Raw genomic sequence first — 24,394 nt, forward strand, 5'->3', positions numbered from 1 at the left:
TTAGCGATGTGGGGAGCCCCACCGAGCTCGCTCCCCACCCTCCCTGCATGGTCTGCCCTGCGCTGACACCCTGGTTCCGTCACACGTGATGACTTCACAGAGAGAAGAGTGATGGAAACCAGAGAGATAGTCACCTCGGGCTGAGCGCCCGGCAATGGGCTGAGCCCCTCGCAGGCCTCACCGGGCTGAATCACCACCCAAGGGTGCCCACTCACCCATGGCAGCCCCCACTCTGAAAGGCCAGGGGAAGGAACCCATGCAGAGGCCACCTCAGCCCCACAAACTGGGGTACTGCCCCCAGGAGACACCCCAGTCTCCACCAGGGAGGTCTGCCACCCTAACTTTATAAACTAAACCTGCCCTTGAGTGACTGCCCTTCCCCACATCCCATCTTTGCCTAATGGGACCGGGATGAGGAAGGTGCTCCGGGAGTTGGCACACTGGGCTTCGACCACGTGGAAAGCCCAGACTCGCACAGAAAGCTGGGCCAGAGTGGTCCCGCCAGCCACCACGCCTCCTGTGCTCAAGGCTGAGAATTGCCTCTCTTGGGGTATATGTGCCTACGTGCCTCTCACCTCACCCCGGGGGGGTTGGAAGAACAGCCCGGCCCTCGGCAACAGCCTGGACTTGAGAACACGTGTCGGGGACTACGGTGACCACTCTGGCCCCCAGCGCAGGAGCATGGCAGGAGGCGTGTGGACACTCGCCGGCTCCGTGCAGCTGCAGGGGGACCCGGGGCCTAGGGGGAGCTCATGGGCGCTTGGCTGGAAGGGGTGAGGAGGCGACCCCAGACCGCTGGGGTCTGCCTTCCGGCCATCACACCACTTTTCACAACAGTGTTTTGGGGTTCCCGCTCTCTCCCTGTTATTCGCTCCCATCTTTCCAGGAAAACCACACGTGCTATGGTGGCCCAGGGTCCCCTGAGAGCCCAGTTTAAGGGCACAAAAGGCCCTATGCAGCCTCCCACTCCCAGCCTTGGGCCCTGCCCACACAGCCTTCAGACCTGGCTCTGAACCGGGGCGGGGGTGGGGGGGGGCACGTCTCACCTTGGAGAGGTCAGAGGTGAGACTCAGGGAAGGGCCCAGACTCTTCCCTCCAGAACCGCAGCAGGTCACTTTGGGGCTGGAGGACTTGTGTGGTGGTCCCAGGCTTGTGTGGAGCCCTCCCTCTGCCCCCGTTGTTGGTGCAGGGGGTGGGGGCGTCAGGCCGCAGCATCTCAGTTTGAAACCCCTACTTGGCTGCTTAAGCGTGCTTTTAGCTTCTCCAGGAGGCGGCGCAGGAGGACCCAGGGCAGGCCCCCCAGGGACTGTGTGGCCACTGGGATGGACAGCACCGCCCTGGCTTGGGGTAAGCGCATTTTCCTGCGTTTTCTCCATTTCAGCAAAAGAATGTGCTGCGCCGGGAAGCCACCGCCTGGCAAGCCGCACATCTGTGAGCCAGCCTTTCCTCACCTCGCGGCCTCGGCCTGGAGTAGTGCAGCATCGGGCCCCAGAGTCTCCGGGTCCGGGCCGCCACTTAGTGACAGGGACACTGAAAAGAGCCGCCCTCCTCCCAATCCCATCCCCCAGCTTCCTGGCTCTCCACCCGGCAGCCCAGCTTGTCCCACCCCCTGCATCCCCTCCCCCACCACCCGGAGATCAGGTTTCAGCGTTGGCCACCGGCCTGGCCAACGGCTGCTGGCTGGGGACTAAGTGCTGCTCACCTGGGCCCGCCAGGGGTGGCTCCATCCACGGAAGGGCCCAAGACGTTGTGGCCTGGGCGGAGGGGCTCCGAGGGCTTACGCCCGGTGGCCCTGTGTGGGGAGCGGCGTCCCACACCCACCGGGGCAGGGCCACTCTGGATCCTGGTGTCCCCGGGGAGCCGGGGCGGGGCGCTGGGCGGCCACCTCCCTGGAGGCCCATTCAGAGGGCGGCGGGAGAACTGGTTGGGTTGGGGGGGAGTCTGGACCGCAGCGTGGCCTGGGGCTACGGTGGGCGGGCCAGCCCAGTCAGTGCCTCTAGGCGGCGGCTCCGCCTCGCTCAGCTGCTTAGTTTGCTTCCTTTTCGCTCCTTCCCCTCTTTTCCTTTCCCTCCCTTTAGTCTCTTTCAAACTCCCGGCCGAAACCCTCCACAAACCCCGCTGAAACCCTCCAACACTGCCAGTTCCCGGGCCAGTGTCTCTGAAGGGACAAGCAGTTGGCACAGGGGAAGTGGCCACTCCTGGGGAGATACCCAAACTGGCCTGGGATGGCTGCCTCCCCAGAAGTTGGGTCTGCTTCCCTGGGATCCCACACCCACGGGGCAGAAGCCTCCAGCACCCGCCAGAGCCCCTGGTCAGCTCTGCACCCAGACGGCTAAGGTCCACACCCTGTCCCTACCCCCAGGACGGAGGGTGGGGTGTCACCTCACATCTGCCACCAGCCACCAGCCCGAGCCCCTTCCCTCCAGCCCTGCCCAGGAGTGCAGGGGACCTCCCTGCTGTCACTGACTGTTCAACCCTATGGGTCCCTCACTGCCCAGGTGAGCTCTGCCCAGCCCCGACCCCCAGACACCCATCTCCACACCTGCAGCCCCTGCCACCGCTAGGCTGCTGGTGGCTCTAAATGCACCCTGGTCCTGTCTGCCCTCTTCTCTCTCATGTTCCTCCCTCTGGCTGAAAGGCCAACAACCCTTAAGCCAACTGGCAAAGAACTCCTGGACAGCCTTCAAAGCCCCTTTCAAATGGCCCCACACTTTCAGAGGACGTGGAGCACTGGGAGGGTGTGCTCCCCTCCTCTTGGGCTGCAATGGGACAGGACGAGTCTTCGAGACTGGAGAGGCAGGGCTGTCCCTTTGCCACCTTCCTAGTGGGAGCCCTGAGCGGACGGCACATCCCTGGGCACATAGCCACCACGTGCGGTGTACAGCACATGCTTGCCCCTGGAGCCTCACGGGTTGGCCACAGTCCCACGCCACCACCAAACCCTAACACTCTCCTGCAAGAGCAGCCCATGCCCACCCCTCCAGGATGTCCCTTCCTGGACCACAGGCCCGCATGGCCTCCAGCACATCGGAAAGGAAACCAGGCAGGCATACATGCACAGGCTTCCACTTGGGCGGCTGACCAGCCCCATGCAACCTGCGACCCACTCGTCATCTGGGGGGTGGCCGACAGGCACATGTCCTTCACCAGGAGGTTCCTCACCGGAAACCTTGGCCGCCTCTAGGCTGCAGGCCAGAGAGATCCCTTGGACCCTCCCCTGAGGTCGCACAGGGCCCTTCCTGTGCACAGTTTACATGTTTGTTTCTCTGGGCAGAGAGGATCCTGCCGGAAATGCAGACTCAGCAGAGGATGGCTCGGCCTTTCTCATGGCCCAATGCCCCTGGACGGAGAGGAAGGGGAGTGCTGAGCCACCAGGCCCAGGAAGCTCTGGGACAGATGGGCAGATGGCACTCCCAGGGTGGGCTCTGCCTCCCCTTGGTGCGGCTGCAGCCTCATGGAGAAAGAAGGGAAGGGAGGAGAGAAGAGGGAGGAGGAAGACAGGGAGAGACCTCAGGAAGGCCTGTGGTCTGAGGTGTGACTGTGGGGGCTGGGGGGTCATGGAGGCAGAACTGTCAGCCAAAGGCACCTGTAGAGGGTGCAGACACAGGGCGTGGCATTCTCAGGGGCTGCCCCTTCCTGTCCCTGCCTTGCTAAGGCCTTACTTGGACTGTCTGAAAGAGCCTCCCAGACTCCTGGCCCCCAGGAGCCCAGTGGTCCGTGGGGTCCTGGTGCAGCCCGTGCCCCGTCACTTCCTCATACCCTGCCTGCTGGGGGCCCTGCAGTGAAAGGGCACCAAGGCTCTCCCAACCAGGGGCCGTCGCAGGGCACGCTCAGCACTTGGTGCAGGGTCGAGCACGGGAGCTTGGGGCCTCGAGTGTGCATTCGGGGGATGGGGGAGACGGGCTTCTCCCATGGGCGCTGGAGGGTGGGGTCTGGGTCAGGGGCCTCTGTGACTGGCACCTGTGACTTCAGCAAGAGCTCTGCAGCCCCAGAGGAATCTGAGGAAGCCCCCCAACGGCCAGGCATCAGACAGGAGCCCACGGGCCCCTCTGCTACCCCACCCCCCATGCCGGGGTGGGGGTGCCCTGCGGGGCCTGCTGAGAGGCCGCCACATGCTCTGCAGAGAAGAATTCCAGACAGACAGAAGCCACTGCATGGCCTTTGCTCCGACCGCTGGCTCTGCATGGAGCTGAAGCCCAGCAGCTGGTCACACCCGTCTCTGTCCTCGTGACCCGCCATGGCGGCGCCCGGTCGAGCGTGTGCTGGTGCAAAGGGCCTCCTGTGTCCACATTACGAAACTTTCATTTCTCTGGCTTTTTGTTTTTCACCAGCTCACTTTTCTTCTCCATGTGCATGCGTGTAAGTGCTCAGAGAACCAGACGCCATAACCAGGCACAACCGCGAACACATGCAGGTGTGTGTGCCATCTTGTGTCCGTGAGACCTCAAATGCGACAAGATGGGTGTGAAACAGACATGCTACGCCTGCCCTGGGCGCTTGGCCAGGGCACCTGTCAGGGAGGCTCCCTCATCTGGGGCCACCAGGTCATACCGAAAGCACCCCAAAGGCCCCAGCCAGGCAGGGCCATAGCCAGCAACAAAGGGCAAGAGCCAGCGGATACATCTACACCCCATGTCCCCCAGTGACTGGGGACGGCCGATCCTTCTCAGGTCTCACCACCCAAACTCTCTCCCAGTGGCTGCAGCAGGGCGTGGCGCTTGGAGCCGGGGAGGGGGTGCAGCTGAGGGGCAGTGGGTGCACATCGCCCACCGAGCCGGGATGCGAGGCCGGGGTGCAGCAGGCTTTCAGAAGGAAAGTGAACTCCAAGAGGCACTGACGGGTGCTTCCAGAAGGGAAACACCCTGAGTTTTACACGCCACCCCATCCTGCCCAGGAACAAGCACTGGCCAAACTGTGGACGCCAGATTCCCACAGCCGGGACCTAGGCCCTGGCTAACCATGTCCTCACCCCAGGACAGATTGCTGTCTCAAGAACCAGCGTGGCTTTGGGTGGCTTCACTGAAGACAAGGTCTGGGATTGACAAGCTGCTTCTCAAATCTTCATGGGCACCAGCTGAAGTCTCTCTCCATTTCTGAGACTGTCCCTCGGGGCCACACAGGCAGGGCCCTCAAGTTTACAAGATATTTCAAGGTGCAGAGCTCAGGCCCCTGTGCCCGCCACCCAGAGCCCGGGGCCCACTGCCCCTGGACTGGCTCCCACAACAAGCGCTGACACCTGCTGGCTGCACAGGGGAAAGACGGTTCTGTGCTGAGATTCCAGAACAGCCCACCAGAGGGGCCATGTGAGCTGGTAGAGAAAGAGGGACACAAGTGCCTCTAAGCCCAAAGCAAGCAGACAGAAGATGGCCTTCTCCAGGGTTGGGAAACAGCCACTCAGGCGGGGACGCAGCCGGTGGCCGGCTGTGGCTGAGGTGTCAGGTCATGGGCCATCCTCTCATGCTCTCAGAGTTGCATCTGTTGACCACGACGGCTGACCACACTGGCACGGGCCCAGGCTGCCCGAAGACTCTGCCTACCCACCCACCCCTGCCCCTCCTTTTAAAATATGGTTGCAAGTGGCCCACTCTCCTGTGCTGTGTGTGACCTGGTGGGGCGCAGCAGGCTCCACGCCGGTACCTTCAGGCCCCCAGTCACCTGTGTGCTTCCTTTGCACAGACACATGTGGACTGAATGTGAACACGCCATGTCATACATGCACTTGGACCCACCTCTCAGCTTCTGCAGACACAGAGTCACTGAGGTTGCCTGCGAATGTCACCCGTGTCCCCCTGCACGGGCGTTCAGTCCCAACGCAAACATTCTCATGAAAAGTTCACGAAGTTTCCAGAGAAGCGGGTCGGGCACAGGAAGGAAAGCGAGCGCCCGAGGGAAACATTTCACGTGTCGAGCTTTGTAGAGTGGTAGCTTCAACACAAAATCAAAGGAAACGAAGGCAAGGCGTTGCCTCAAAGCGCTTGCCCCGCCTCCCCAGGCACTGTGGGTTCCCCTCTGCTTCCTGCCTATGGCAAACTCTGCTCGTTTTGGCCTCTGAAAGCAGCTTCAAGGGCCTGGTTTGTGACTGGGGACGGCACCAGCCTCGCAAAATAAGTTGGGCCGCGTGCCCTTCTGGGGGATCATGTCTGTTCTCCTTTAGATACTGGTGAGAGCCCTCCCGGGTGACCGCCTGTGCCTGGCCACCCACCTGCTGCAGGGCCTCCAGCTGGTTCCCAGTGCTGGCTGAGAGATGTGGCCACGCCGCCTGGGCAGGCAGGTGTTCCTGGGACCCTCCGGCCGCCTGCCCCCGCAGGGCCTGGCCTTGCTGCCCCGGGACCGGCTGGGCTCCAGCCAGACCCAGCCCATTCGAATCAGCCGCCAGCAGCTGTTGCTCTGGGATGGGGTGTGCGGGTGGATGGGGCCAGTGCCCTGTGTTTGCGTCCTTTGAAATGCTGAGCTACAGACCAGTGGGTCTGTGGGAATAGCCCCATCGCCCACGACCTGCCCACCTGGCAGGACCAGGTGCAGCCATGCCCCCACCCCTCTCCAGTCGGGTCCGACACCCTGTGAAGAAAGGTGGCAGCCTAACCCCCATGGTCTGTGCACCAAGCGTCATCTACAGCCCTAGAACCATGAAGACGGACTTGGCAGACGGACGGCCCTGCTGGGTGCCAGGCGGAGACGCACTGCCGATGCCAACCCAGTGGGCAGCACAGTGTGTCCCTACTGCTGCCCTGGTGAGAGCCACCCTCATGCCCTCGGACAGGGCATATGACCCAGGAGAGGAGGCGGGCTGCTTACCGTGAGCTGCTCTGCACAGACTGCCAGTGCTGCCGGTCTGCAGCCGGGGCAGGCTGAACACTGGGTGGTGCGGGGGTGTGGTCACTGGAAAAGATAGCAGAGCAGGCGGCTGCCCCGGGGTCCTCCCTGAGGGCAGGCCAGGGACTCGAGGGGGGAGCTCTGCTTCTTCCTCACCGTACGGGGTCTGTGGGGACACTGGGAACGCTGGTGTGGGCGGTGTGGACTCACTGCTGCTGCTCTTGCTCAGAGAGAAGACCCTGCCATCAGCCCCATCCAGGTCTGGGGGATACCCAGCCAGCACCGTCTGAAAGAGACACAGTGGGTCAGGGGAAGGCCATCCCCAAGTCAGCACACTCAGCGAGGGGACAGGGAGCACAGCAGCTGCCCACAAAGAGCAGGCAAGGAACCCTCTCGAGCTGCAAACGGTTGCAGGTGCGTGAAAACGCCCCATGCATGGAACACAGGTGGAGGCAGGCAGGCAGGACAGCCCCGGACGCTCGCATGGAGTTCACTCGTGTTAGGACCTAGAGGGACTCTTTTCTGGTTTGTTCAGCGTCCGTACTCTCCACCCTGAGAGTAAGCGAAACCCGAATTTTAAAGAGCTCCTAGTGTGGGGTTCGCTGGCCAGACTTCAGTTCTGGGTGGCAGCCTTCACTGCACTACCTGGCAGGTGCTGGCTCTGTGACGTTCCCTAGCACCCCTCGCCCACGAGGCCCCATGCCCATGCTGACCCCTGTGTCCTGCTTCCCTCCGTGGCCCCTAAAGACTGGATGGCGGCTGGGCTGCCTGGTGACTTTGAGGGTTTTGATCTCCTCTGCTGCTGCTGACTTCCCTCCCACAACCCCTGACCTCAAACGTGTCCACGGCTCCACTCCTCAGCCCTGCTCAAAGTCCGAGCAAAGGCTCAGGTGGCCATGTGGCCGGGAGTCACCCAGACTGAGCAGACCACACACCTGCATCTCAGGTGGAGCCCTGTCTGTGCGATGGCAGGTACGGGGGGGGCCCTGCTCTCGGGGACGGGGCTCTGGATGGGCGTGGCCGTACCTCTTTGGCATCAGTTGGAGACAGGAAAGGCACCAGGCTCGGAGCCTGCTCTGCACCTGTGGGTTTCCCCCACCCACACCTGGAGAAGGCTGGCTGCCCCCCAGCATCGTTGTCATACTGCCCGAGGCTCAGCTTCCGGAACCTTCCCCGCAGTGGTTCGTCCCCCAAGGGGCCTGTGAGGAGAGACATGTGGGGCTGCCTCTGGAATTTCTCTGGGACACCCTGGACTTTCAGTTCTGCTCAGGCTGCACAGGCCGGTGTGCCCCTCTGAAACGCCAGCTCACCTTGCTGCGAGGGGCCCCGGCCGGGGTCTTCTCCTTGGTCCTGCAGGCGGCTGCTCACCCGGAGCCCACCTCCCACGTTGTCCAGGGTCGCGGGGCCATTGGCCTGGCCGCCTGGTGTGCTCAAGTGGGTGGGGAGGGGCTCAAAGGTGGGGTCCAGCTCCAAGATCAGCCTGTTGAGCTGCTCAATGGACTGGTCAATGTCCAGAGTGGGTGAGCCTGGGGAGGGGTCTGGGCTAGGCCCAGGGCTTGTGCCATTCACAATGCTGGTGTCTAGGAACCTTGCTTTCAACACTTTGCTGGGAGAAGGCTGCTGGGTGTCAGGTGGAAGTGACACAGGGCCTATGCCCCTCTGTGTGGGCATCCTGCTGCTCGACCCCTGGGTGGGGGTGACCGGGAGCCTGGGAAGGGCCTGTACCAGGCGGGAACCATCCACTGGGCCATGGCCAGTGAGCCTGGCCTCCCCGTCCAGGGCAAAGCCGTACTGGTGGGCGGCCACCATTTGCTGCTGGCGCACCCAGGTCTGCGTGGAGTAGCCGCTCTGCTCGTAGGCCGGCGTCTGCGTGGACACGCAGGGTGCCCCAAGCACCGGCTGCGGGTGCTTGGGCTCTCGGCTCCCAAAAGTCTCCCGCTCATACGGGGGCCCCACACTGAGGCCCAGGTCTGGGGCCAGAGCGCCGTGCGGGTCTTCCCCAGTGCTGCTGCCGAACCCCTCGGACAGGAGTGAGTTGTGGCTGCTCTGGGGGCAGGCGAAGGGGCCTGAGGGGGCCGATGGGGGGCCCTCAGAGGAGGACAGGGTCCCGACGCTGCCTGCGCTGCGCAGGTCATGGCCCGGCACCTCGTCGTCCAGGATGTCCGTCTCCCGGTCCTTGGGCGCAGCGTCTCCGTTCACGTGCACCTGCGCCGGCACGACGTGGCGCGTCCCGCCGAACTTGCTGTGAGCCTCAGTCATATCCTTCAGGGGGCTTCCGGAATCTTCTAGGCCAAAGCCGCTGAGCAGCTGATCCAACTCGGCCTTCTCCTGGGCGCTCAGGCCCCTCTTGGGCCCGAGAGACAGGTGCTCCTCGGTCCTGTCTGTCCTCACGGAGGCGGTGGAGTGGCCAGAGTCACTGCTGACCGACAGGGTGTGGTCGCTGTGGTCGGGGCTGCTGGCGGTGGGGGCAGCCGGGGCCCCGCCTGGGACACTCGGGTCCGAGGTGCTCTTCTTCCTCACCTTGGCGTAAAGGCTGCCGTCGACTGGGCCCTGTGTGTGTGGCACTGCAGGGTGAGGATGGGAGAGGATGGTCAGTCAAGGGTGACAGGGCTTCGGATCCTTGGGATGGCCTGGCCCTGTCAACACTAAGACGTTACTTCATAACAAACAAATCACAGGAATTAGGGGCCAACACACCTCTAGGGTCCCCCAATTCTGTGTGCCCAAACACAATTCCTGGGACCAGCTGTGGCCTTCCCACCGTGTCACGCAGAGCCGGTCGCTGGGGTCTGCGTGCCGTGAGGGCACCCGGGTGATTCCATCTCGGTCTGAACACTGAGCTCACTCAGCACGTAAACCCCTGGGACCCGAGAAGGAACCACGCATGTGGGTCAGGCAAGGGGGACCTCCCTCCACCCCCTCAATGGCTCCTGCGCCTCTGCTGAGGCCAGGCGCAAGTTCTTCTGAAACAGCGATACAGGACGACACACACACCTGCTCACGCCTGAGTGTGCCACTCACAGAAAGAGGAAGGGCAGGGACGGGCACTGGGTCCTCCTGTTACTGTGGCATCTCCAGGCCAGAAGCGGCCCGACATGAGCGGAGCAGGGTTCCGACACCGAACCAGCCCCCCGCGCCACGCTCCCCCTGCTGACTGGCAAGGAGGCACATGAGGTGGGAGCTGTGGGCCGGGGCTCCTCCTGCTGCTCTGTGGGGGAGTGGGGGGGGGGCAGACAAGAGTCTCTGCCCTGTGGGAATCACAGTCCCCATGCCACCAAAGGGGTCACACAGTACCAGGCCCAGACAGGCAGCCAGAGGACAGGCCACAGCCGTAGCTGGGGAGCCTGAGAACCCAACAGATTTCCTGCTGGGAAGACTATGTGTGTGTGACTTCCACATGCCACTCGTGTTCCCTGCTGTCCCCACAGCTCCTGAAGGGGCTCCTCGTCCCAGGCAGAGCCGGGTGTTTTGTGGCTGCTGGGTGGATGGTGGCAGTTCTCCGTCCCTTCCCTGGGCCAAAGTGGGTGCTGGCAGCTGCGCACTCTGTCTCCACCATCAGTGCCAATCAGCCTGCGCCCCTGCGCCCAGAGGCCCCCCCCCCACCAACTGTGGGATGGGCTGCTTCTCTGCCATGACCCGCCAACCGCTGATGGTCACTGCCATCCCCTGAGCAGCCCCGCGTGGACACTCTCCAGATGACTCCATCACTGGGCCACCCAGCTACACCACTCAGCGCATCAAAACGTCCTCCCAAGCGGAGGCATGGACGGGAACAGTCCCCACAATTCCCCGCGGCCACAGAGGGTGCCCGCAACCGCTCGCTCCTAGGGGAAGTGTCCAGGACGAGAGGGAGGGGATGCCTTCACCTGCCCCCGAGTGAAGCACTCCAAGTGGACGCAGCCCCACAGGCCCGACTCCACCTGGCAGCAGAGTGAGCGTCAGGGACCCGCAGGGAATGTGGGGAAGGAAGGGCCCTTCTTGCAGAACAAAGACCGAACCCTGAGACTGGGCGCTCGGCAGAGTGAGTGCTGCCGCCAGTCAAGGCTCCAGGTGAACCAGAGCTGTGCCACTGCCGCCGTGCGCAGGACCTCCCAGGCCCGGGGTTGGGCCAGAGACCACACGGCCCCTTGTTCCTCTGCCGTGCGTGTTCCTGGCGGCCTGTTCCGCAACTCTGGAGGCCCTGCAGGGCAGCAGAGCCTACGAGTCGATGCCCACGGGAGGTGGACTGCGCCCTCTGGCAGCACTTTGTACAGACACACCTGTCCACCCCTGACCCCACAGAGCATACCTGTGTGGACGAATGCATGGCAGACAAAACGTGAAGGGGACCGAGCCTGCCCTGCTGGCGCTGCCCACCCCTCTGCCAGGACCTGCCCGGACCCCTGGACGGCAGCCGTGTCCTTAGGGCAACTGTCCTGGCCCCGTGTGCCTCCCTTGAGGCAGAATCGTGCTGGCCTTTTCCTTTCAAACAACCTTTTTCTGTTCTCGTTTTCTGAACTTGACTGTCTAAGGCGAAGAGGTCAGTGCCTCTGATGGGTGTCCAGGCACCACAGGTCCCACAGGTCCCACAGATTCTGGCGGCTCAGGGGCTTAGAGCTGTCACCCGAGAGTGACTTATGACTGCATGTCTTCACTCTCCTTCTAGGCTTTTCTGGCACAATCCACCTGGGCTGTGGCCAAGCCAGGCCACAGCCGGCTGACCTGTCGGAGTTACTGAATCCACTGTGCTTCACCTTCCTTATCTACAGAGAAGTCATCTGGTCAGGGGTTGTCCCCAAGGGCTGCCTGGGGCATTGTGTGCATCCAAGGACACAGACACTGGGGAACAGGAATGGACTTCTAAATACTCCTCGAGTTCTGCGAGCTGCTGTGCTGACTCAGATGGCCCCAGGCCCAGGCACCATGCAGTCCGTCTGTCCTTCGCATCCGGCTCTGCCACCACATAGTTTGCTCTCACTGGGCCCCTCCCCACTGGTGCTAATTACAGACCCCCCTGCATTCGGGTCAGTTATTCCGCCACAGAGAGAACCCAGGGCTACCTGCACTGGGGTTTTTGAGAATCTCGACTTTAAGCGGCAACACTGGACCCTGGGTGAAGAGGACAGGAGCTCTTTCTTCCACCTTCTCTTTATTCTTCTTTTTTTTGGGGGGGGAGACAGTGATAAGCCACTAAGTCCCCAAGGGCATGAGCATGGCCTGCACCCCTCGACAGACAAGCCCACTGCCTCCTGGAGTTCTGGAAACGCCTGCCTCCGTGCTGCATGCGGCTTCCCTTCGCATGAGGGCGTAGCTGGGGCCCCAGCTGGAAGGGAAGGATGCAGAGCCCCCTGCACTGCTGCAGGCGGGCGGCCCCGGGGCGCTGGCACCAGCACGCCTGCCTGCCAGGGGGGCGCTGCTGAGAACCTCCACCTTTGGAGCCGAGCTGCGCTCTTGGCAAATGCTTTCCAGAGACAAGCAGACTCTGAATTCTTGGAGGAACACAGACCAGGAGGGGAAAAAAAGGAAGCGGAGGAGCAAGGAGTTCTGAGCAGGAGCAGATAGCTCCCTGGCAGGGACATGCCCCATCGCGGGACCCAGCTCTGGGTGCTCCCAGCGGCCCTGGGCGTGGCTCCGGAATTCGGCGGGGATTCAGCATGGGCGCTGGCCAGCTAGTCCTGGATGAGGTGACCGCCCAGACAGCCCACACGATCGTGACTGTGGCCAGCATGGCTCCTGTGCCTTGCCCCACACGTCCAGGGCACTGCCCCAGCCCTGCAGACCGCGTAGCCGGTCCTTTCGGACACGCCTCAGTCAAACATTCCAGCCCCTGAGCAGAGGCAGTGGCACTGCTGGCCTGAGATCTGACCGCCCCAGGCCTGAGCGTCCCTCCTTCCACTGGTGGGGCCTGGGACTGCAGTCGCCCAGCTGCTGCCTGCCCTGCCCGCCCCTAGCATTCCTCCCGCCCTTGGGGAGCTCAGTCTGCTGTGCAGCTCTGACTGGCAGCTGTCGCAGCTCTTCCTGTGTTTGCAGAAGCCACACACACACACACACACACACGCACACACAGGCATGCCCCCTGCTTACCTTCTGTCTGCACCACCCAAAAGCTCCTTCAGTCTAGGACTGTGCGACCAGATTTTGCGGGAAGGAAAAAGCATCCTGGGCTGGGTGTGCCCCCCCCCACCCTGCCCCACCCCCTGACAGCACAGAAGGTGGAGGACCTTGTTGGCTGGGAGCAGGGGATGAGGACTCCGCCAAAAAGGCCAGCGTGGTGTAAACACAGGGGTGGGGCTTGCTGCTGCCAGGTTTGCTAGAGTCTGGACTCAGAGGCCCAGGAGGAGGAGAAAGGACCCCTGGGGCAGAGCCGGCAGCCAGGCGTCCAGCCCACTCGGTCCACAGGCCACAGCGACTGTGTCCACTGTGTGCTCAGAGCCCTGGCGGGGCCTGTCTGCCTCCTCCCCCTGCTGCTGGGCCCTTCACGCTTCTCGGGGCTGTCGTCTGGACGAGTGGCGCTCGGTGTTTCCTGCATAACCTCTTTACACCTCCCTTTTCCCTCAACTTGTGGCCACATCCCCCCTGCCCCAGGAGTCTTGCATCTTCAATGCCCTGCACACCTTCCACAGAAAGGATGTGTGACAGGCCTGTCCTGGTGACAGACAAGAGGGCAGAGGACCATGCACCTGCCTCAGGGGGAGGAGGGCACACGGTGGGGGCACATGTGTCCTGGCTCATCGTGCTTGGGCTTCTGGCTTCAAGTATCAAATGTTTAATCAACGTCGGTGCCTTCCAGTGCTGTGGACACTGCCAGGAAGGCTGCGCTGGACTTGGTGGAAGTGTACCTGCAGTGAGGAGCCCGCAGCCTGCCTCCCACAGGAAGGGACAGGAAGGGTCTCCATAGAGGACACAGCAGGAAGCTCAGCCAGCGTCCCCAGTGAGTGTCCCTGCCAGGAGGGACGTGAGAGTGGTGAAGGGCAGGACACAGGGCAGCTGCAGGACCCCACCCAGTAAGGCATGGGTTTGGGAGAGCCAGGGGCCTCGGCCACAGCAGGGGTGGAGGTGGGCAGAGAAAGGCAGTGTCTGCCCTAGTCAGGCCTGCTGGGGCTTGGCCTCTGGGGCAGAGGTGCCCCTGTGCCCTTGTGCAAGGACCCAAACTGGGGGCCATTGGCCAGCTAAGGAGACAGCTAAGGGTACTGGGAAGGGGCTCACCAAACCACTTGGCCTCACACCTCCAGGGGTGAGGAGTGTGAGGAGTCAGGGGAAGGGATTTGGAAGGAGACATCTTCCATGGAGGGACACAGGGTGCCTTGTGCTGGGAGGTGGTGGCCCAGAGCTCAACAAAGCTGAGGGTCTGCAGGGCCTGGGCGGCCGTGAAGGTGGCTGTGACAGTGACAGTGAGAATGCAGGACAGATCATGTGCGCTTTGGGGACCCTCTGCTGGGACCCAGTGTGCTCAAGGACCTGGGCGTTTAAGAGGCGGGCAGGTGACCACACAGAGAGTTCACACAGCACCTAGAAGCCACACCCATGCTGGCCTGGACCGTCCTTGTCCTCAAAAATGCTGCCAGAAGCCCAGGAGGAATGATGAGCTGGAATGCACCATGGGTGCCCCCAGTGTGGGCCACCGTTGTCCCTTCCAGTTGCTGGAAGCCCATGAACCTCAGAGATGGGTGTGGTTGCTGCCCCTCAGACACGGGATCCTGGCTACGTGATGTTGGGAGGGAGTTTGGGGGACAGAGGTGTGCTGACTGTCTCTCCCTCCCATTGGGGAAGAGAGGGACCACTGGAGATCTCACTGGCCTGGAGGCGCGGTGAGCACCCACCGCTGGCAGCCTGCAGCGCCCCCTCCTTCACGGTGGCCGAGCCAGACCGTGGGCTCCAAGGGCTAGCAGAGCAGGGGCCTCGGCAGGAGGGACTTCCAGAAACAGACGTGAGGCAGCCGAAACACCAGGACTGCAGGGTGACAGGCAGACAGATGAAAGGCCAAACAAACGCCTGCCGCCCAGGGGGCTGGCCGGACCCGACGCCTGGGGGCTGGGGCAATAGGAGGGGATGGGAGGCAGGAGCCAGTCCCTACTAGCAAGGAGCAGCTGTAACATTGGGCAGGGAAGCTCCCAGATGACAGCTTCACTGACCGGCCACCACCCATGACAGCTCTGCCAAGAGCTGGACTGGCCCCCACGCCCCAGGCCTGGTCTCAGGAGCACCACAGACTCCCAGGGCAGGGCGCCACCCCTCCAGAGAGACAGTGGGGTTCCTGGCACTGTGGGGACACTTCTGGTACAGACACGCCACTGAGGCAAGACAGCCCGACACACCTTCCCGGTCAGCACTCAGGTTCTCGTAGGAGTCCCAGCGGATCAGCGGATCGGCTGTGTTGAAGTCCACGCTCACCCCGCAGTCATTGCGCAGATGCTCGCAGCCTGCACGGGGGACGGGGGACACGAGGTGTCAGTCTGGCCCAGCCGGAGGCGTGTGCTCATTGCTGAGCACCAGGAGCCTGAAAGGCGAGTGCGGCCCTCCCTCTGCCACAGGGCTCGGGGCTCTGAGGGCCACATCCCCACAGCAGCACCCGCCATCGTTCCAAGAGCCTGCCCAGCCTTGGGGTAGCTCGGAGCCCAGGAACCTGGCACTTAACCGCCTGCCTCTCGTGACTCCAAGCTTATTTCACACAGTGAGGAAAACTGAGTCAGACCCTGGCTGGCATGGCTCAGTGGATTGAGCACCGATCTGTGAACCAAAAGTCTGACAGTTTGATTCCTAGTCAGGGCACTTGCCTGGGTTGTAGGCCAGGTCCCCAGTAGGGGGCACACGAGAGGCAACCCATCACATCGATGATTCTCTCCCTCCTTTCTCCCTCCCTCCCCAGCTCTCTCAAAATAAATAAATAAAATCTTAAGGAAAAAACCTCAAGTTAGAATGTTCACGCACAGGGATTCCGGTGGCAGAAATGAGCCACAAGCCTCAATGATAAAGGACCAATGCCTCTCTCAAAGTGTTTTCAGAAAAAAGGAGAACCTATTTTAAACACGAATGTTTGCAGACTACAGAACTTCTAACATTCTTTAGGCACATCCGACTGTTCATTAAGCAGAAGAATAAACATTTGGCGTCTTGTCCCCGAGAAGGAGGGACACAACTTCAGGGATGAAGGCCTGGCCCCGTCCTCCCCACCCTGTGGTGGAAAACTTCCAATCCTGGGTGAAGGCGGGAGACAGGACAGAGCCCTTGACACACTGCCACCACCTGGGCCAGCGTCCACCCAGACCCACCTGGAATCCGCTCGGGGGTGGCTGAGAACACCAACTCCACCTTCCCGTTGGCAGGAAAGCGGCCATCTGCAACAGAAGTCCCTGTCAGCCCTTGAGGAGGCGAGGAGCCACCATAGCAGGGACAGACAGTGTCCCTGTGGGCTGACAGCATCCCTATGCAGAGAAATGTCGGTGGTTCACTGTCCCTCTAGCAAGTTTTTTTGCTGGATCGACTGTTAGTCTTCCCTGAGATGGGTCATCATTTTTGTCCCCTGGGTAAGGAGCAGGGCAGGCGGGGGGGTGGGGGCAGGTAGGAAGTAGAGGGACTCATGGGAGGCCCTCACCACTGCAGGCACCATCCAAGTCCTCCTTCCCGAACACGAGGTGGTGGCCCTGCACGGCCCCCGTGTGGAACTGCAGCCGGAACACGACGTCCCTGGTGGCAGAGCGGTACTTCTTGTGGTAGCATTTCACCTGCAGCAAAGGCAAGGTGACAGCTGCGGGGACGGCCCCTCCTCGGGGTGACTCCGAGGGGGGCACACAGGACGGCTCTCAGAGCAGGGGCTGCTGGGACTGCGTAACTGGAGCGGGCCAGGCCAGAATGGCGGTGCCCCTTGCTGCTGGTCCGTGGCCGTGCCCGATGTCACAGTCTGCAGCCCCCCTGACGGGCCACGCCAACGCTACAGACCACAGTGGGAAGGGGGTCTCCTTGGGGAACGAGTGCCGAACGGAACCCTGTGGCTCTTCGCTAAACCTGAACAGCGGACTGCGAGGACAATATTCTGTCCCCTGTTCAGACCTAGGGCCTGTCTTTCACAGGAGAAATGGGTGGCCGTGACCGCCTGTACCAAGCTGCGTGCTTTTGCGTGCTACGATTTAGGGACAGACGGGGTAGGGGGAGAGAGAGAAACAGAGAGAGAGAGAGAGAGAGAGGACAACAGCTGAGGGTGGGGCAGAGAGGTAGGGAGGCCGGCCAGGCTTCGTGGGATGCAGTTGAATTCTGGCCCCTTCTGGGGCCCCCAGGGGTCCCTGGGGGTCCCTGTCCCAGCCGAGCAGAGTGTGTTGGGGGCACCCTCCCTGGTGGGGGACAGGAGGAGGGGCCAGGGGCTTTCAGAAGCAGTGACCTCCCTAAAAGACTCGCCCTGGAGAAACTGGCTTACGATGCTGCGCGGTCACACAGGTCCGTGAGAGGGGCCGTTCCCAGGGGCCTACCTCTGGGCCATCGGCCAGGACTCGGACGGATGGGGGCTCCCCATGGTGATGAATGTGGGAGCCGTCACCAAGGACCTACACAGGGGCCCGGCTGGGGCCCCGATCCAGGGTGCCCACAACCACAGAACAGGGGTTTGGCAGAGGTGCGACGACTCCCGCTTGCTCGCCTCTCACCCTCTGGGTGCCTCTCGCCCCACAGGGCCCCTGTTCGGCGAGGCCCCCACCCCATGCTGCAAAGGAGACCCCACACAAAGGTCCTCCGGCCCCCATTTGCACGGGATGAAGGGACCCGCCTCCACGCCTCCTGCTCCCCACTGGTGTCTGGGACGTGGGGCCCCAAGGGCCAACAAAAGGAGCAGGAAGTGAAGTCCAGGCTTGTCACCACGCAGCTCCCAAAACTTTACAAACACCAAGGAAAACAGAGGCTTTAAAAAAATGACAGGCTGAGAGGGAGGCAGCCCCAGGGCAGGTCCCACAAGAGGGACCCTGGAGATCCAGCATCGCAGGACGTCGCTCTGCAGCCCTTCCCTGCTGAGTCCCTCCTGCCGCTAGGTCACCCCATGAGGAGTCCCCGGGGGGCCCCACTCCCAGGGTCCCTTGGGCTCCTGGGCTCCCGGCCTGTCACCGGTGCCCAGCGTAGCTCAGCATCCCAGCATCCCAGCCTCACTCTCCAGCACGAGGTCGCCTGTCTGTGCCCGGGAGTAAACCCTGCGCTCTCGGGGACCAAGGCCCATGTGTCCCCTGTACCTCGGTTTCCCCCAGGTGAACACGCACGCACATACAGCGGCTGCGCTCCTATATGACGGAATTCTGACTCAGGTGACACTGATCTGGTGTTTACGGAGGCTGGCACGTGGGCAGCCTGGCTGTGCAGAGGAATTTTCCCTTCAAACCTCCATCAGTGACAGAGGAGCACTCTGGGGGGGGCGGGGGTTGAGGTCTGGGAACGAGCCCTGGGCCACCTGCCTCAGAGCGCCCAGGGCTGCTCCCTCCATAGGCCAGCTGCCACCGCAGGAGGGGCGGAGGCCCAGCCAGGTCCAGGAGACTGGGGACAGTGTGGGAGAGACGCACACACAGAGGTGCAGAACAGCGCAGGACTTGTTGGGAGCGGCCAGGGCCCTACAATGATCTGCCTTGGAGCAAAGTGCAGAGCCAGAGGGAAGGACCCGCTGCTGCCCTGGTCCCGCATGAGCGCCTGGAGGGAAACCACACACAAAGGCGCTATTTGTTCACACAGACACCTGGGGAAGGCAGCCCTCTGCCTGGGGTCCTGTCAAGGAGCCCCTCGGCCTAGAGTACAAGCTGCAGTGGCCACAGCAGGGGCGGCAAGACCAGGCACGCAGGATGGGGCGTGTTTACCGGGCGAGCGGGCTCTGGATGCCTGCCAGGCTGCAACGGGCCTGCCCTGCACATTCCTCCCGGGGTTACATAACCCTGGCGTGTTTACTGAGCACCTGAAGCCCCGCCCTCCCCGAGGGCAGACTGCAGGCTGACCTTCACCTGGGCTCACCCAGGTGGAGGGTCCTGTGTGCAGGGAAGGGGGCGTGGGGAGAGCTGAGCTTCAACAGGGGCACGTGGGGTGCTGCGACCCTGCCCCCCAGCAGGGACGCCTCCACTGGCCCTGAGGGGTAGACAACCAGCACAGTCCCACTCCCTTGTTACTTTCCAAGCTGGTCACAGTGGACATGGCTGCACCTCCCGCGGCTGTGCCCAGAGAACCCCACGTCAGGGCACAGCAAAAGTACCTGCACACAATGCAAACTCTTAGCAAAGCCACAAAAGGGAAGCCAGAGAGGACTGGCTCGAGGAGAGGGAGGCCTGAGACTAAGGACACCAGGCAGCCCTGGGGCCACTGCCCACCCTGAGCCCGGCGCCATGCCAACATGGCACAGAGGGGACCAGGGCCCTGCAGCGTCGGGCGGAGCTCCAGAAGCCTCGCCTGCAGCTGGAGATCTTTTCCGAGGCAGAACTGTTGCCAAGTCCTTGATGAGAAATGAGAGGCTGAGCATCTGAACCTTCGCACAGAACAGGCCCTGAGCCTCCTTCCGCACCAGCCGCCTTCCCAGCGCTGTGTCCTCTGGCTCCAGGCGTGGCGCCAGGCTACCCGCCAAACCTGGGGTAGCAGCGCAGGTGTGGCTGGCAGGTCACGGCCACCAGGAGCGGCTGGACAGGGTCTGGGTAGCAGCGTCCTGCCTCTCAGAGGCTTAGCAGACCAGGCCCACCCCTCCCAGGGGACATGCCCCACCACTCTCCCTGGGACCTCTACCAACATCAGAGAACATTCCTGGTGGTTTTTCCTTGTGGAGCTCCAAGGTCATTTCCAGGAGGAACTACAGCCCTGGGATTCCGAGTCACCCCACCCCAGTCCTGTCCTCCTCGGACTTGCTGGAACCGTCTCCCGACCCACGACTCTGCAGCTCACCCCCCAGGGCAGGCACACCAGGCTCCCCTCGCCCCACAGACCCACCTGCAGTTCCCCAGCCACTGGAGCCTTGGCTCCCAGGAGTGGGGTCTGTGCGGGACCCAGGGGCCTGCAAGCACACACCACGTGATGCCGGGACAGACCCCAGCAGTGCTGCTGGTCGACGGGGTGGAGGGTCAGGGCTGGGCACTCACCATGATGTCCCCCTTCAGGAGCTGGGCCGGCTCGATGGCAATGTAGATCCGACTCTGGTTTTCCGGGCCGATGTTGCTTTGGAACAGGATGTGTCGTTATGGTTCCCCAGGGTTTACGGGAATAACATGTTCCCAGAAAAGTACCCCGAGAGCTGTAAACTCGGGAGTTATACGGACACCCCGAGCGACCCGGGGTCCAGCTCCTGAGACCGCCCGTGGAAGTGGGTCGGAAAAATTGAAAGCTGCCGGGCCAGCCTAGTGCTCGGCCATTGGGCCGAGGGCTCTGTGGTCAGTGGTGGGACAGTTGTCACCCTGGACCATGCATGGTAAGTCCAGAAATGTGACAGAGGCTCCAAGTGGTCATGCGGTGGGGAGAACGCTCTGCACTTTTGCTCATTTTCCATTATTGTCCATAAAATGCTTAGTGGCCCAATGCCGAAAAAGCCAAGAAACTCATACAAGTTCTGAAATGCGAAGGAGTGAAAGGCCCACCGTAAAGGACACTGTTGTAGGGCTGGATGTGTTTCTTTCCACATGGCATGTGGCTCCCTCCGCCCTCAACCCCACGGACCACGTCCTTCGGGGACACTGTTGGTCAGTGTGATGGCAGCAAAGCCCGGCTGGGATACAGGGCCCCGGCCACCCACAGGGCGCTGGTCCAGGATTCCCCGATTTGCCCCTCACCCCACCTGAGGGCGAGCTGGCCCGCACCGCTGCCCGCCTCCCACCCAGGAGGCTGACACACTTACTAGATCCCGGATGTGTGCACGGGCTGCATGGCCTGGTACAGCTTGAGGAAGGGCCGGCACGCTGGGAGAGCGAGGGAGGGGCATGAGATAGGAGCCTCGAGCTGAGGTCCAGCGCAGGGAAGCAGCCTCTGAGCGCACAGCAGCGGAAGGGACACTGGCGTCCCTCACTGTCCTGCCCCTGATGAGCAAAGCAGCCCGCCCCACACAGATGGCTCTGTCCAGTCAGGGACGGAGAGGGCCCGGGCCTCTCTGGGTGGATAGCAGGCCTGCCCAGCGCAGGGACAGCACCCCGACTCGGCCATGTGGGGCACTCACCTCCGCCAGCGTCGAAGTTGGGGGTGCCGTGCAGGATGACGAAGTGCAGGAACAGGGGTGAGGCGTTCATCTTCACCGTCCCCGCCAGCAGCCCGCTCAGGAACTGGACGTACCTGCCGAGCACAGCCAGCTGAGCGCCAAGGGGATGCACTTCGCTCCTGAGCCCCAGCCGCCTCCCGCGTCCACGCCAACTGTTCGCCCTGCCTGTGCACACGAGCGCCAGAGAGACGTTGCTGCACCGGGACGCTTCCTCGTGGGGACCTCGGATGGGGTGCGGCCCCACCCCAAGCCCTGAGGCTGCCCCTCCTCCTCCGGGCAAGCCTGGCTGCGCACAGAGGGGAGCCCCGTGGTGCCCACCGTCCTGTGCAGGTCCAGCACTGTGTCTCCCGTGCCTGCGCAGAGCCCAGCAGAGGCAGGATGGGGCCCAGGCCGAGCCCCACCTCCAGCCACTGGCAGGCTCAGCCTCACTTATGTTAAAAACAAGAAAAATCTGTGGTTTGCGCCTGCAATCCACACACTGGGGTCCATCATTCTGGGCTGCTGAGACTAACTGGAGAGGAGACTGAAAGTCAAGTTCAAAAACCCCTTGTCAGCCCATCCCTTTAGGGAAAGGTTAGAAAGCAATGCAGGCTTCCCTTGGATTCCTGCTGCAGCATCTCCACAGTCCTGGGCCAACAGCCCCTCTGCTCGCTCAGCACAAACAGGAGAAACTTCCCAAAGTTGCCAGGCAGATGGAAACCCGGGGGGACCAGGTGGCTGGCCACAGCTGGGGTCCTGGCCACCAGAGGGCTCCACACGCCTTCTTAGCCCCACTGTGTGCCAACCCGGGGTGGCTGGGTGACCTGTCCTCGGCCTCTAGCCCCCTAGTGACACACTGCAAGCTTCAAGGCTGTCAGCTCCGGGGTTCTGGGTGAAGGGAAGGGAGTACAGGACACTGGGGACCCTGAGCTGTCCCTGCCCTAGACAGCAGCCCCTCTGCTCTGGTGCTGGGCAACCCTGGTCTCCTCGGCCCTTCCGGCATGTGTACCCCGTGGGTGTGCAGTCATCTGCTTGAGTGGTTGGCTGTGGCCACCAAGGCAAGGAGCCCTTGGATCTCCGGGTACCTTGGGCTTGGCAAGCCCATGGACATTTCCATGGGACCTGCGGGCTCCAGGCTGCAGAGACCGGTTTCAGCTGAGCTTCAGCCACCTTGGTGTTGCCACCATAATCCTTGGAAGGGGTGTCTCTCCTGACCAGAGGAGCCCAGTCTGGCTGCTCTGTGTCCGCTGTCCCCACAAGGGACTGCCCTGCCGTTCACCGGGGGAGGGGTCCCTGCTGCACCTTCCAGCCCACCCTCCTGTGCTGCCCATATGTTTGCACACCAAAGCCTCGTTCACCTTCCGCCTGGCCCAGGGACGCGCCTACCGTTTCTGGGATGGCTGCATCAGGGCCGAGACTTTATCGTCATAGTACTTCTTCATTGCGAACCTGTCCAGGGCCTGGTCGGCGCTGGGGGGGGGGGTGCAGAAAAGGCAGGGATAGTGTCATGTCTCCTTGGACGCTGCTGGGGGCTGGACAGACGCGCCCGCAAGAAGCCCCATCTCGGGACCCACATCAGCGTCTCCTCTCAGACCCCAACCCCCACAGATACACACTGAGGCCACAGTGGACACCAGGTGGCAGGGCCCAGTTCCTGCAGGACACGGCAGCCACTCAGCTGTGCCACACACGTGGCTCCCAGGAGTCCCTGCCGGCCAGTCCCCACAGGCAGGCACCGGCTGGGACCCTGAACAGGGAGGTAGGTTTTGGGGGGCTCTGGTCGGGACCGGGGCAGGCCCAAGCATCAGGATCACAGGGGACTGGACACGCCCACAGGCCACAGTAGTGGGCTCCCCACCAAACTCCAAAGGAGTATTTGGGACTGGCAGGGGACAGCCAGAGTGCCGCCATGGGGAGGCGGGTCTACGAGTGGGCCTGGAGGGGTCAGAGCGCTGCGGCCGGAGAGGCGGACTGCCTGACCCTGAACGAATCCGCAGCCCACGGGAGCCATCCGGCCTCTGTCCTACGGGGGCACTGTCATCTGTGAGCCTCTTCCCGACTCCATCCGTAGCTCCAACTCCTCTTCCTCAAGGAGTACCTCTCTTTGCTGCGCTGGTGCAAGAATGTTCTTCCTGCCGTGTCCAGAGGCTTCGGCTCTGGTTCTGGGGCAGCGTTGGTGACCAAGGCCAGAACAATACCTCCTGGGGACGACCCCTGGGGACTGCGTCTGAGGAGCTGGTCGCAGGGACCAAAGCTGCCAGCTAGTCATCGTGGCGGCATCCACGTGGGGTCAGCAGAGGTGGCTACAGTTCTGACAAAGCCTGGAAGCAACTTGGAGAGGCAGAGCCTGGAAGGCTTCACCAGCGCCAATGTCCTCGGGGAAGGAGGAGGGCTGTGCAGCCCTGGATGAGACACAGGTGGGCGCACACTCAGCAGCGCGGGTCACGAGGTGCAGGGCCTTTACTGTGCCGCCAAGACGGGCCTGATGGGGTCGCTCCTGCGGGTGCCAAGCATCAGCCCTGTCCCAGGCCTCCTCACAGCCATGGACCAACAGATGCCGTGAGCACCTGCTTCACAGGTGGACATGGAGTCGGGAGGTTCACGGAGACTGCCTGGAGGTGCAGCGGAGGGGGTGAGCCTCGACTGCTCAGGAAGGCCGTGTTTAGAGCGTGTTTCAGTGATGCGGTGGAAAGCCGTCTGACTCCAGGCCTCAGAGAACTCCAGGCCGGCCCCGGGGCATGGCCCAGGCTCCAGACAGAGCCGAGGAGCTGCGCACACACACGCAGAAACACAGGCGCTGCGCGGAGCCCGCCAAAAACCTGGGCTCCATCCAAACACCTCCAGCTCTACTGAGGGACCCGATGGGACCAGAACTGGCACAGACACAGGGCACTTTATCCCCGAGAAGGGTCTGCCTTTCACCGGCGGTGGGGGGGCAGGGGGGTTGGGTTTCCTCCCTGGCAGGCGCAAGCACCCAATTTGCTTCCAGAGAAAACACTTGGAAAGTCAAGTTTCTCCCTCGGTGTGGGCGAGGAAGGGGCTGTCAGCTCACATGAACAGGCTCGTATTTCCTTCGGACAGAGCAGCTTCGGTTGCAGAGTGGCCATCGAGACACACGGACCATGACAAGGCCCGGCCTGAGGACAGCGCTTCTCGCTAAATGTCCAGGGGAGCGTGCGCGGCCCCAGCATGTGCCCCAGGGAGGCATCTGTCTCCCACAGCACGGCCCCCGCTGGAGCTGGGTTCCCGGGACTCCTGGGCCCGGCCACCCACCCCCTGGCCCCCAGAGCACCCATGCTGCTCCTACCTGGCCGAGACATTGGTGAAGTGCATGTAGGAGGAGATGACAACTCCAATGCGCCCTTTCCCGCCCTGTGAACACAGAAGAGGAGCCAGGTTCCCTTAGCTCCTGTGGCGGAGGGGGCTGCGCTGGGACAGCGCTCA

The 24,394-nt window shown here is 62.6% G+C and overlaps 1 protein-coding gene across 6 annotated transcripts in view; it reads right to left on the reverse strand.

Moving 5' to 3' along the window:
* The window catches only part of TNS3 (tensin 3), a 104,435-nt gene that overhangs the window by 18,374 nt on the left and 61,667 nt on the right, over positions 1-24,394 (reverse strand). For 4 of the 6 annotated variants that reach the window (XM_037041059.1, XM_037041056.1, XM_037041058.1 and 1 more), the window contains 11 exons: positions 24,258-24,322; positions 22,337-22,420; positions 20,933-21,045; positions 20,618-20,678; positions 19,869-19,944; positions 16,385-16,514; positions 16,062-16,127; positions 15,108-15,212; positions 8,124-9,377; positions 7,840-8,012; positions 6,796-7,099 (listed from right to left, as the gene is read on the reverse strand). In XM_037041059.1, the coding sequence (XP_036896954.1) occupies positions 6,796-7,099; positions 7,840-8,012; positions 8,124-9,377; positions 15,108-15,212; positions 16,062-16,127; positions 16,385-16,514; positions 19,869-19,944; positions 20,618-20,678; positions 20,933-21,045; positions 22,337-22,420; positions 24,258-24,322 (2,431 nt within the window). The remainder of the gene's footprint in view (positions 1-6,795; positions 7,100-7,839; positions 8,013-8,123; positions 9,378-15,107; positions 15,213-16,061; positions 16,128-16,384; positions 16,515-19,868; positions 19,945-20,617; positions 20,679-20,932; positions 21,046-22,336; positions 22,421-24,257; positions 24,323-24,394) is intronic. The other 2 variants (XM_037041060.1, XM_037041061.1) reach the window with 2 other exon arrangements.

This window comes from Sturnira hondurensis, unplaced genomic scaffold (assembly GCF_014824575.4).
Source record: "Sturnira hondurensis isolate 20B ecotype Veracruz unplaced genomic scaffold, ASM1482457v3 Scaffold0002840, whole genome shotgun sequence".
Classification (NCBI taxonomy): domain Eukaryota; kingdom Metazoa; phylum Chordata; class Mammalia; order Chiroptera; family Phyllostomidae; genus Sturnira; species Sturnira hondurensis.